Source organism: Choloepus didactylus, chromosome 6, assembly GCF_015220235.1.
Source record: "Choloepus didactylus isolate mChoDid1 chromosome 6, mChoDid1.pri, whole genome shotgun sequence".
Classification (NCBI taxonomy): domain Eukaryota; kingdom Metazoa; phylum Chordata; class Mammalia; order Pilosa; family Megalonychidae; genus Choloepus; species Choloepus didactylus.
The window spans coordinates 23,427,934-23,441,644 of NC_051312.1; the positions used below are offsets into that span (position 1 = coordinate 23,427,934).

Here is a 13,711-nt window from a genome sequence, read left to right on the forward strand (position 1 = left end):
CTACAGTGCTGCAGCTCTCTGCTTTCATGTGGTGCCTGCATCTGGTGCAAAACCATCTGTAAAGCAGGTCCAAGTTTTCTCTTCCTCAATCAACTGATTATAAGGAACTCCCCAAGATGCCATAGATGTTGGCTGGGAAAGAGAAGGTAAGATGGCAGGAGTGGGGCCATAGGCATTTAGAACACTTCCTCATGTAACTTGTGCCTTCAGGCCCCTCTCATGCTCTATCTCATATATACCATTTCCATTATATGATGGAGTGCTGCTATGCCAGCCCAACTTTATGGCTTCACAGACCAGACAACACCCAGCTCTTGATAGGTAACTTAGGTCTCATGGTAACTGGGTGGTCCTTTGTTAATTGTTCTGTCTCTACTAAGGCAGAATAGCAGGCCAAAAGCTGTTTCTCAAATGGAGAGTAGTTATCTGCAGAGGATGGTAAAGCCTTACTCCAAAATCCTAAGGGCCTGCATTGTGATTCTCCTATAGGAGCCTGCCAAAGTCTCTGAATGGCGTCTCTATTTGCCACAGATGATTCCAGCATCATTGAATCAGTTGGATCATATGGTCCAAGTGGCAGAGCAGCTTGCACAGCAGTTTGTTCCTCTCCCTACTCAAAACTAGAAGCTTTGCTGGTCACTCGGTAAATGAGCCAGGGTAGCACAACCAAATGAGGAATATGTCATATCCAAAATCCAATCAACATGATATCATCAATATAATGGAGCAGTATGATGTCTTGTGGGGGGGAGAAATGATCAACATCCCTGTGGACAATATTATGACATAGGGGTGGAGAGTTGATATACCTCTGATGTAGCATAGTGAATGTATACTGCTGGCCTTGCCAGCTGAAAGCAAACTGTTTCTGGTGGTCCTTACTAACAGCTATTGAGAAAAAACATTTGCCAGGTCAACAGCTGCATACCAGGTACCAGGGGGTGTGTTGATTTGCTCAAGCAATGTTGCCATATCTGGAACAGCACCTGCAATCAGAGTCACCACCTGGTTAACATTACAATAATCCCCTGTCATCCTCCAAATAGGACAGTTGAATGTGGATGTGATGGGAATCACCACCCCTGCATCCTTCAAGTCTTTAAGAGAGGCATTAATCTCTGCAATCCCTCCAGCAATCCAGTATTGTTTCTGGTTTACTATTTTGCTAGGCAGGGACAGTTCTAATGACAAAATGGCTATATTGAGATTGTTGAAGCAAAAATATAAATATTGTTTGCCAGGAGATTATGTAGCTATACTTTTTTCAGGTACAATATTAGACAATTGTGTAGATAGGAATAAAATAATAATGTTAAAAATTCTGTACTTCTTCCTCAATCACCAACCTATAAGGAATATCAGATGGTAATCCAGAGGGTAAAGAGTTGTACACCAAGTAACCAGACATGGAAATAGTTATGTCCTCTTTATCAGTCAAGGGATGATGGTGATCATGCACGTGGATGTAGCTGTATCAAAGAAATGTCATTAATTCTGGATCAGGTACTAATATGTGTGTGTTGTCTTGATTTATATTATAGATTTCTTTAGAAATATTTTCCCTCTTACCTGTAAAATCATATTTATAAAAAACAAAAAATGGTATGGAGCTTTATATAAACTTTCATTTAAATAATGCATGTGGTGGTTTGAAGCTGTATGTACCACAGAAAAAATATTTTCTTAAATCTAATCCATTCCTCTGGTTGTAAACCCATTTTCAGTAGTACCTACTGATGAACCTACTACAGTTAAGGTGTGACCCACCTCATTCAGGATGGGTCTTAATCTTATTACTGGAGTCCTTCATAAACAAAGTGAGGAAAGAAAGACAGAAAGAGAGAGAGAGAGAGAGAATACTATTTCCAGCAAGAAGCTGAAATCAACAAAGGAAGAAAAGGAATGACAGGAAGAAAAGGAAGAGACCAGGAGTCTTTGGGAAAAAAACATTATCTTGATGATGCCTTGATTTGGATATTTTCCTGGCCTCCGATAGTAAGTGAACAAGTACCCACTGTTTAATCTGAACCATTTCATGTAATTTGCTTGTAGCAGCCTAGGAAACTAAAACAATCAACATCCTTATGTGAATGGAGACCATGGGAGCTCTAGTAAATTAGGCAGAGGGAACCATATAGTAAACTACACTCCCTTTCTTGCCTTCTTGTTACTTGTGCTATCAGCACCCTTGTAATTAGGTCTAAAGCATTCTTCATAACAGCCCCCCCCCCCGCCATCAACAGCAACTTTCCAAGAGAGGAGTGGTTAGCCCTGACATATTTCTCTTTATCAGTGTAGCCTATTGCTCATGGAGATCTCCCAACATATCCCAGAGCAACTGTGACTGTTCCTGCTTCAGGGGTTCCTGAATCACAGACTATGGCCATTCCTTTGCTAACTCTAGCAAACTCTAAATAAATAGACTGTATTTGTTCCTTTGGATCGTCTTCAATTATTTCCACAACTGAAGAAAGCATTGTTCCTGGGGAAGTCTCCTGGGTTGAGGAGCAGAAGTTATTTATTTCTCACCTTCAGATGTGCCTTTGTCTCTGAGTAACAATAAAATTCTTTGGAATAGTTTGAAATCCACTGATAAAATAGAAAAAAAAAACATTTTGAATTAGTTAGACAAGTGATTGAATCTTGCCTCTAAAACTTAGTATCCATGAAATAAACATTAAACTCTAAATTTCAGTTTTTTCATCTATAATATAAGAATGATAGTACAAAAGATGGGCAAATTAATGTTCTCCTACGCAATTGTCAGCTGGCAAGAGAAGTTTCTGAAAACATTCATCAAGATGATGTATTTCAAGTTCTCTATCTTGAGCCCTACAGCTGCTTTTTAAAACATTTTTTTTTTTTCTATTCCCTTAAGGCCAGGCCCTCACCCCAACCCCAGTCCCATTACTTCTGTGACTGCTCTCGGTATCAGTGCATTACCATAGCATAGAATAAAAAATATGATATAAAAATTGAGTCAGCCTCAATTGCTTTATAAATCTGCTCTTCTTTTAATAAGAAATAACAGCTAAGGAGAATTGCCTTTACATTTGGATATCTAATCAGAGTCCATTAATGCTGATAGTTGCTCTATGAATACAATATTCTAAAGTGCTTGCTCACTTCATTATTTTTTGTTACAAATACCTTAAGGATTTACCACCTGTCTTATACCAGGCATGCTTCCTTTAAGAACATCAGTTTCCTCTGTGTGAAATAAGTGAATATAAGATGAGATTTTAGAACCCAATCAGGCACTAATATTCTATGATTCCATCAGATTTCTTACCAGGTTAATACCTTTCTTTCATTCACCGTCTTACTACAATGTTGTCAGCTTCAGACTGTTTTCTAATAGGAAAATCAAGTTTGATGTTCAGAGGCAGAAATAAAAAAAAAATAAGTTTGTTGCAAAATTCTTCAGAATTCATTTGGGGCATGACTTTTGTGTCCATAGACAAAAATTTTTTGCCTCACATAGGAAGGCTGAGTTTCCCAAGGAAAATGCAAGACATTTTATCCTTTGCTTTGGGACTGTTAAGATCATTTCTGTGACCCCACATCAGATCCCAGGGCCCTAAACTCTGGTATCCAAATCCCAAAGGGAAAGGATGAGTGAGCAATTAAACAGTGCTTCTCAGGAGTTTGATTAAACACAAAATGAAATGATGTAATGTGCTTTTACACATCTTCATAATGCCCAAGGGAAGTATATCTTGGCTTTCAGAGAAAATTAGGTTATAATATACTATCTAATTTAGCCAGCTAAAAACAATTGATTTTACAAATATTGGAATATTGTATATGAAGGGATGGTGGAATAAACTGAGAAAGCAATAAATTTATCTAGCTAAACACTGAAAAGGAAAAAAGATCTTGCACTCAAGTTATCTAAAGAGAAAAAATTGTGAAGAAAGCTAAAGAATATAATATGTGCTATGATGTACTTTTATCTGTGTTCAAATTGATTTCTGGTAATCTAAGGACAGAACAGGTCAGGAAGTCTTCATTCAATCAAAATATTCATGTCATACATATTGGGCCAGGCAGAAGAGTTGGATAATGTGAACTGGGCATGAATGATTTTGTCAAGTATAGAATAGTGAATGAAGAAGGAAGAGGAAAAAAACCTAAGTAATTCCATGGAGATAGAAAACTGCGGGTTGTGCTTAGAGATGTGAAACTGGAATTTACAGAGAAGATGTTGCCTAATGAGTACATACATAACTGTAAAGATATATCTGATTTAAACTAAAATGGCCTTGAATTCCACTTCTAGGGATGTGAACTTTATTCTATGATAAATAAAATATTTATAATTAGGTGTATTGGTCATCTTTTGCTGCCAAACTCCTTTTTAAATGATTTAAACAAAAATAGGAATTTTTTGTTGAGATAACTTAAAAATCTGGGTATAGAAGGGTTGACAGAGAATCCAACTGTACAAAAGATATGCCATCAAGTATGTGTCTTTCTACAGTTCTTAGTATAGCTTCCTCTTTGATGACTTAACTCTCAAACTCTCTCCTCTTCTTGGCAAGGAGAGCTACAAATGGTTTTGCTTCAATCTGCCCAGAGGATTGGCCTCAGCAAAAAGAAGCTCCTCTTAGCTAATACTTCCAACAAACTCCCACAATTGGCTTGTTAGCTCCCTGGAGTGTCGAGAAGAAATCAATCACTGTGACTCTTGGTGACAGCAGTTGATTCTTGCTCAAGCCCTGAGTTGGTGCAGAAAAAGAGCCCTACTGAGAATGGCAGAGGTGTGGGTCCCTCCGGGAAAACTGAGATTCTATTCACAAGGAATTTGTGAATGCATATCATCCCCTATTGTTGATAAGCAATGGGGTGATTGTGATTGGATTACATACATGTATATAAGAAAACGAATTAAAGTAACTCAAGAAGGAACAGATATGTCTCTTCTTTGAAGAGCACTAAATGTGAGTTCACTATTCTCAGGAAGGTGGGAGCATTACCTGTGAAGTGAAATTGGGAAGAAAGAGAAATCTGATATTTGAAAGGTTTTTTGAAGCTGAATGTAGGTCAGAGTACCTTTTTCTAGCAGCATAATGAGTCTTTATACTCGTTGCACCCATATCTCAGGAGAAAGAGACAGAAACTTATCCACACTACTGATATACTATGTGTGTCCCTGAAGTCCTAATGATAAGGGCACTGAAGATTCTGGATACTTGGAATACAGGATTTATTCAGGTAATGGAGAATGAAAGTGCAATACAGAGCAAAAAGTAAAGGTGAAAACAATAGTAACATTATCAGATAATTATTTAATGAATTGCAATAGACCTATTTGTAGCACTAATAATTTAACATGTAATATTTATTTAATCATCATGATAATTTTATGTTACAGTACTATCTCCATTAAAATATGAGAAATTTCTAAAACTTATAATTATAAACCTTGCAGCAGAAACAGTTGTAATCAAAATATGACTAAAATTAAAAACCACAAATACATATAAATCCATGGGAAACTCAATCCATGGTTTTCCAGAATATGCAAATAATATGAAGTAAGTGTATATTTCATGGGAGGAAAGTGAAGTCAATATATGAGGGGTCACATATTTTAATGTTGTAAAGACATGTCTTCCTAGTTGCCCTTTGTGAGAACTTGTGTTGCCTAGAACTCGAAGATTGAAACTTAAAAACCATCCCAGATGCCCATTCAAAACACTTTGGATTTGAATTATGCATTTGAGTTATGTTCTATCCAACATTGGGTATTTTAAAATGGTTCAAGATGAGTGGACAATAAAGAAGAATGGGTAGAACCTAGCTCCTAAGTCCATCTCTTTTTATCACATTATCACCATCCACCCAGATAAAAGCTCCTCCATAAAGCTCCAGTTTGAAACCCTGATACCAGCTAAGGAATCAATCCTTGAAAAAGTAGTTTGAATCCCACCATTTTCCTGAGTGCTCCCTTCACGTCCTTGTTCCTCAGGCTATAGATGAGGGGGTTCAGCATGGGAATCACTACAGTATAGAACACAGTGGTTACTTTATCAGTTTCCAGACTGTAGTCAGAACTGGGTCTGCAATAAATGAAAAGGATCGTTCCATGGAAGACAATGATGGCTGTAAGGTGGGAGGCACAGGTGGAAAAGGCTTTGCGCCTTCCCTCTGCAGAGCGCATTCTCAGGATAGTGATGAGAATAAGCAAATAGGAGGTGATGATGATCACAATGGTGGTGACCTCATTGAAAGTGGTCACAATGTACAATACCAGTTCATTCATAGACACATCAGAGCAGGCAAGAGATAAGAGAGGGGGTAAATCACAGAAGAAGTGGTTTATCACATTTGATCTATAAGACAGGAGCTCAAGAGCTAAGCACATGTGAATCAGAGAACACACTACTCCACAGAGATAGCAGACAGCTATCAGTCCCATACAGAGCTTCTGGGACATGATAACCAGGTACAGCAGTGGGTAACAGATGGCCACAAAACGATCATAGGCCATCACAGCCAGCAGGATGACCTCAGTGACTACAAAAGTACAAAATAAATAGAACTGAACCATGCAACCCAGGAAGGAAATGGCTTTGTCTTTGCTTATGTTATTGGTCAGCATCTTAGGCACAATGATAGTGGAGTAACAGAAATCTACAAGGGACAAGTGGCTAAGGAAAAAGTACATGGGGGTGTGAAGCTGAGAGCTGACCTGGATCACTGCGATCATACCCAGGTTGCCCATCACTGTGACTCCATAGATGAGCAGGAACACCAGGGAGAGGAAGACACTCAGCTCAGGGAGGTCTGATAATCCCAGGAGGATGAACTCTGACACAGTGCTGCAGTTTCCCTTCTCCATGTCCCCACTTTATTTTGGATGGGAAAATGGAAAAAACAAAACAAAACAAAAACAAACAAACAAACAAACAAAAAAACTAAACAAAAAGTTATTTTCGATTATAGGATCCAAACTTCTGTTTCCTAAAAACAGACATGAGAATAATCAGAACTGCTTTTGGTAATAAAGAAGTAGGGCATTGTGTTTTGTGACATTTGGGAGTTCAGAAATAGTAGAAACAGATGAACAAAGCTCATAGCTTAGTTCACAGATCATGCAAAATCATGAATAACATTAACAACTACAGAAGCTTACAAGATTCCTTAAACTCATCTTGCACACTTTAAGGAGGGACATATCATTAGAAAGAAGGTAAATATTAATTTGCTTTATTGCTCTATGGTTTCAAATCCATTTTAACCAAAAGTCCTTCAATCATTTATCCAAACCAGAAATCCTAGAAAATAGTGTTTGCAATATAATACCTTCTCTGAGTTTTTCATTGAAGTGATGGAAAAAAATATTTATGTAAGATTACTAACCCACAAGTTTTCATTTTGTATTGATATTTGTAGATGTAGAGAATAGCTTTTATATTCTATACTAGCATTTTTTCTAAATATTAGCATAGTGATTTTGTTAATTATGCTCTTCAGTGTTGACCAGGGTTAGGGAATGGGATACTCTTAAATATCTTCCTGTAACTATGAAACTTTTTGTAACTATGAACCTGAAGCCTTAAACAGATGTTACTGACAAATTAATTTCATTGCTTTCAATCTATTGCAAGAACTAGGAATTATTAATAAAAATGCCTATTGTTGCACTGCAGTATTGTTTATGATATAAAACCCTACAATTAACCTAAGTGTCAAAAAAGGGAAACAGTCCAAACTATGGTACGTATATATGATGAAAAGCTATGCAGCTATTAAAATGATAGTTTTGAAGAATTTTAATTTCCTGAAAAATGACTGTGATAACATTGCAAGTTAAAGAATAGTAGGCCAGTTTGCACTGGTAGAATATTATGCATATATACATACTTTGCATTGTATATTTAATCCTCATAACACCTTTGAAATGTAAATATTTTATCTCCATTTTTTTAAAAGAGGAATGCATAAATTTGTCAGAATTCTCACAAAGCATATGTGTTCATGGGGAGGATGGGGAAAGAAGGAAAAAGAGTAGCTTCTTTTTTTTTTTAATTCAGAAGATGTCTTCAAGTCCTAGAACACAACAAATGCAAACAGAGAGTAAGGACCGTCTCCCTTCCTGACTCGTGGTTAGTACATAAAGGACTCTAGAGGCATGAGTTGGATTATTATGGGAGAAAGAGAATCTGAGGCATGAGTTGGATTATTATGGGAGAAAGAGAATCTGGACTAGAAACCAACACAACCAGGTATTTTCACCATACTTCCACTGGTTTAGAAGAGGTCAAGGGCACATGCATAGAGAAATCCCTGCTGAAAACAAAGAATGAATTTGGATGATATGGTTTTCTCTATTCCCTGACTTGGATAGTTGTGTTATTTAACTTTCCTTGAGTTCAATGTAGTACATAATGTTGAAAACCTTTTCCTGTTTTCAAGACTAAAGTTTAAAAGTTGTTTTGTTGCATATCAGTGAAGTGGTGGTTCTCAGTGAGGAGTGATTTTACCCCTCAAGGGTCATTGGTAGTATCTGGAGTCATTTTTGATTAGGACAATTGGGTGAAGAGCTGTTGGCATCTCGTGGATAGAGGCCATGGATGTGGCTAAACACCCTACGGTGTATGTACAAGACAGGCCTTCACAACCAAGCATGATCTGGCTCAAATTGTCAATATAGTATCAAGTATGAAAAGTACTGCCATCATAAAGTATTTTACAGTGTGTTACATGAGACCAAAATGATTCCTCTCCTTTCCACTCCAGAGGTTATTCACATGTCTGGGTTTCTCCTTCAACAGTCCTGAGGGTCTCTTACTGGTACTTTCACCATCAGGGGGACTGTCAGGAGAACCTCCATGCTTTCTCCTCCAGGTTCCATGATGGAGTTAGTGTAAGACACACACACACACACACACACACACACACACACACACAACAAATGATGCATGCTTTCCATTTTGTTCATACTGTTTTCTTTCTCATACTAATAGCTATTAGAGGATATTTGGTTCTGCAGATTAACTTGTTCCCATTTCCTATCTAAAACATTCATAATACTCAAAGAAAAATGTTTCCCTGAAGGTGCGCTCAAAAATATGTTTTTTTCTTAAAACAGTCTTTAATTAAAAGACAGCTAAAATAGAGATTAGTATGAAAAATCCCAGTCTAATTAAACTCTTCCTTTCTCTCTTCTCTCACATATGAGTTTCTTTAATTACCCCAATGGAGGAAAAAAATTCAAAGCAACTGTCTAACTCCCCCAAACACCACTCATATATTTCACAAATAACCAGTTTAGTTCAACCAACCAACCTGTGGGACAAACATTGCTTCTCCTCTTTCTGCAGATTCTATGATGGAAAATATTGCAGGCTTTATGTCTTTGTGTGTCTCCCTGGGGTCCATGTCCCTTAAGCTTTCTGAAACAATCATTTATCTCTGTGGGATAGCAACAAGATACCAGGAAAACTACCCTTCCTCAGGAGAGAAGCAATTATTGATGTCTATGAAACATAAAAAGAGGGATAAAAATCTATGAGATATAGTATTGTAATATAAAACAATTCCTTACAGAGTTCATGACGAATTACAGAGCATTGCATGCTGCACCTGAGCATTGTCTCTGTGAGCCAGTGTTCACATTGTAATGAAATATATAAGCATGTCTTACCATGTTGCCTGTCTCATATTTAAAAGCTCCTAACTTCCTGCACTACATAGTGTCTGAAGTCACATGAGAGATCCACCAAATACCAGAAAGGTGTGGGAATAATAATCTTCCTTTATTTGCTGGTTTGTATATTTATGTCCCCCAGGAAAAGCCATATTCTTTAATACATTCTTGTGGGGTCACACATATTAGTGTGGAATGGGTTGGAACCTGTTGGTTCCATGTCCAAGGAGATGTGATCCACCCAACTGTAGTGATAACTCTGGATAATTTCCATAGAGTCATGGCCCTGCCCACTCAACATGGGCCTTGATTAGTTTACTGGAGCACTATATAAGCTCAGACAGAAGGAGCTCATAGCTAGCTGGAGCTGAGAGACATTTTGAAGATGGCCATTGGAAGCTGATGCAGACATTTTATTAATACTAATAATAATTGCTCACATTACTGACTACTTCCTATGTGTTAAATTCTGTTCTAAAAACAAGACATAACACTTCTTTATGAGAATAAGTGAATGAGGTATTTTTTTAATGTCCCATTTTTAAATAAGATGACTGAGGCACAGACAGATGTGACTTGCCAAAATCATGTAAGAAATCACTGATAGGAAGAGGTCACATGCAGCTTTCTGGTTTGCACCACCCATATGAATGCATGAAGAGAAGAAGCACAGAAGGGTGCTTGGATAGCAGGAATTTGCATTACCAGATGCTGTTAAATAAGAATGCTTCAAAGGTCTCTCCTCAGTCTAGACCTTGCTGAATATATATCATCTACCTAAACCAACAGTGTTCAAACCCATGTCTTTGTACCCCTAGATATACCAATAATTTCAAGAATTTCATGGATATAATTAGGTATAGGTGAATCTGTGTCCAAATTCCTAACAGCTATATATATGTTTTCCTAAAACAAATATGAGAATGTCCTGAAGTTGAGGAATGCTTTTGGTTCTCCTTTACAATGTAGCACCTTTTACAATTTCTCTTCTCTCATTTTAAAAAGTCAAGATATTGGGGGATCTAAGATGGCAGCATAGAGAGGAATGGAAGCCAAGTAGTTCTCCTGGAACAACTGAAAAAAAAAAAAAAAACAGAAACAATTAGTAAATAAGCTGGAATAACTGTGGGGGGACAAACATGACCATCCACTCATCATACACCAACCTGAATTGGGAGGAATGCCCAAGATCACAACATAAAATCTGTAAGTAAAAACTGTGGATCTGGACCTCCAGAAGATGGCAGTTAGGACAGACAGGGCAAAAAAACCACCACCATGAAAAATACTAGATTAAAGCCAGAAAGTCACCCAGAACACCAGTTCCTGTCATGCACCAGCTGGACAAAGTCTGCTAAATCCACAGGGACCATGCACTTGGTGAAACCAGGAGTCTGCATTCTGAAGCAAGTGAGTAATCCTGCTGAATATCCAGCAGCCACACTGGGGTGTGGGGAAACCATGGGTTGGCATTTGGAGTCAGACTAGCTCCTTTTTAAAAACCCAAAATGGCTGCAGATATGGCAGCGAGAACCACACACATGGAAGCATGGCAGGAACAGTGTCTCCACAACCTGTGAGTATGTCTCAGTATCTGGCATGGATGATAGCCTTTCATGCACCCACTGCTAATTGTCTTGGAGTGAGTCAGGCAGAGGTTAGCCAAAAGGGGAAAAAACCATGCCCCTTGCAGCCATCTTCCTGGTAGGCTGGGAATGCTCTTGCCTGGTGGGTGCTGGAACCACAGTTCAGATCTGTGCCAAAAAACCCAGTCTGATGGGAAGTGTTTCCAGCAATGTGTGCACACACTACAAAATCTGGCATGGACAATAGCCTTTTGTGAACCCACAGCTAATTGTCCCAGAGCTAGGAGTCAGAGCAGTGTGAAAAGGGGGAAATTATCATGCCCCATTCAGCCATCCTTTCAGCAGGCTGGGAACACCCCTACATGGCCCTGCAGCCCAGAACTTCCCTTGAAGGTTGGCACACACTTGTGATGTAGCACAGCCTTCCCTCAGCAGAGGTCCTAGAAGGGCATGGCTTGGAAGAGGGACCCACTTGGAAATCCCAGGGACCATATGCCAATACCAAGGACTCATGGGTCAGTGCAGAGACAATCTGTGGCAAGACTGAACTGAAGGTTTAGACTCTTGGAACAGCCTTAAATCTCCAGGAACACCTGGGAGGTTTGATTGTTAAAGCTGCCCTTGCTCCCTAACTTTTCAGACACACACTCCACATTCAGGGCAGAGAGCACCAAATACACATGCAAAACTGGTGCACCATTTGGACCCCACAAGAAAGAGACCCCCACACACCACAAAGACAAAGTTGGGGAAAACTGGCTTGAAGGGAATAAGTGGCTCAAAGACCCCACCTGCTAGTTAGTTGGAGAAAGTGTATGCCACCAAGCTGTAGATCTGACAAATTAGAGAGAAGACTTTGAATTAGCATACATATCCAAAAAGAATCCTATCAAGTTAAGCAAATAGCAAGAAGCCAAAAACAACAGAAAACTGTAAAGCATATGAAAAAAACAGATGATATGGATAACCCAAACCCAAACACCCAAATCAAAAGATCAGAGGTGATGCAGTACTTGGAGCAACTAATCAAAAAACTAAAGACAAACAATGAGAGCATGGCACAGAATATAAAGTACATGAAGAAGAGCATGGCACAGGATATAAAAGAAATGAAGAAGAACCTAGAAGAGCATAAAGAAGAAATTGCAAGAGTAAATAAAAATATATATGATCTTATGGAAATAAAAGAAACTGTCAACCATATTAAAAAGATTCTGGATACAAGACTAGAGGAAGCTGAACAATGAATCAGTTACCTGGAGTATGACAAAATGGAAAATGAAAGAACAGAAGAAAGAATGGGGAAAAATAAAAATATCAGAATGGACCTCAGGGACATGATAGATAAAATAAAATGCCCAAATATAAGACTCATTGGTGTCCCAGAAGGGGAAGAGAAGGGTAAAGGTCTAGAAAAAGTATTCAAAGAAATTGTTGGGGAAAATATCCCAAACCTTGTACACAACATAAATAGACAAAGCATAAATGCCCAGTGAACTCCAAATAGAATAAATCCAAATAAACCCACTCCCAGAAATATTCTGATCACACTGTCTAATGCTGAATAGAAGGAGCAAGTTCTGAAAGCAGCAAGAGCAAAGCAATTCACCACATACAAGGAAAAAAACAGAAGACTAAGTAGTGTCTACTCTGCAGCCACCATGGAGACAAGAAGGCAGTGGCATGGCATATTTAAAATTCTGAGAGAGAAAAATTGCCAACCAAGCATTCTTTATACAGCAAAGTTCTCCTTCAAATTTGAGGGAGAGCTTAAATTTTTCACAGATAAACAAATGCTGAGAAATTTTGCTAACAAAAGACCTGCCCTACTTGAGATACTAAAAGAGCCCTCCCAACAGAGAAACAAAGAAAGGAGAGATATGGAGAAAGGTTCTGTAATATTAGATGAAGATGCATTTTTTAAGTCATATAGTGACAACTGAATATAAGTTTTGCTTTATCATCATAGTCATCATAAGACACAATCCTATATTAAATTATTTTTAACTCCATATTTCAGAGAGGAATAAGCAGACATTGCAGAATGGTGACATTATGAAGGAGAAAACATACTTGGTATCACATCCTATGCAATGCTACCATTTCTTTCACTCTATTTCAAATGGATAACTCAGGTTTATGGTATGGCATTCTTTCTGAAACACTTGAAGTCAGAAGATGAAGATACTTGCCTCACTTTTCTGACTTGCTGATTGTAAATGTGGTCATCTCACTTAACTCATAAGATGACTCTTAGTTTCTTACTTGATAAAATAGAAATTAGACTAAAAATATTTAAAAACTCTTAAATTTAAGTCTGAAAATATAGACCTCTTTTAAAAATCCAAAGGAATACTCTTATACTTTTTGAGACCATTGAAAAGTGTGTATTCTCAATTATGTTTTATTGGTTGGTGTAGATTAGATGGCATTGTCTGGAGATAGGCATGGGACATATAGAGCAAAG

General features: G+C 38.0%; 1 protein-coding gene across 1 annotated transcript; it reads right to left on the minus strand.

Annotated features, from left to right (window-relative positions):
• Positions 1-5,896: 5,896 nt before the first annotated feature.
• LOC119536709 (olfactory receptor 5L1-like) lies at positions 5,897-6,847 on the minus strand. The gene has a single exon (XM_037839510.1). It carries the CDS (start codon positions 6,845-6,847, stop codon positions 5,897-5,899), a length of 951 nt encoding a protein of 316 aa, XP_037695438.1.
• Between the last annotated feature and the right edge of the window lie 6,864 nt (positions 6,848-13,711).

Excerpts from the sequence above, each read along its gene's own strand:
- LOC119536709 (XM_037839510.1), bottom strand. The coding sequence starts at position 6,847 with ATGGAGAAGGGAAACTGCAGCACTGTGTCAGAGTTCATCCTCCTGGGA.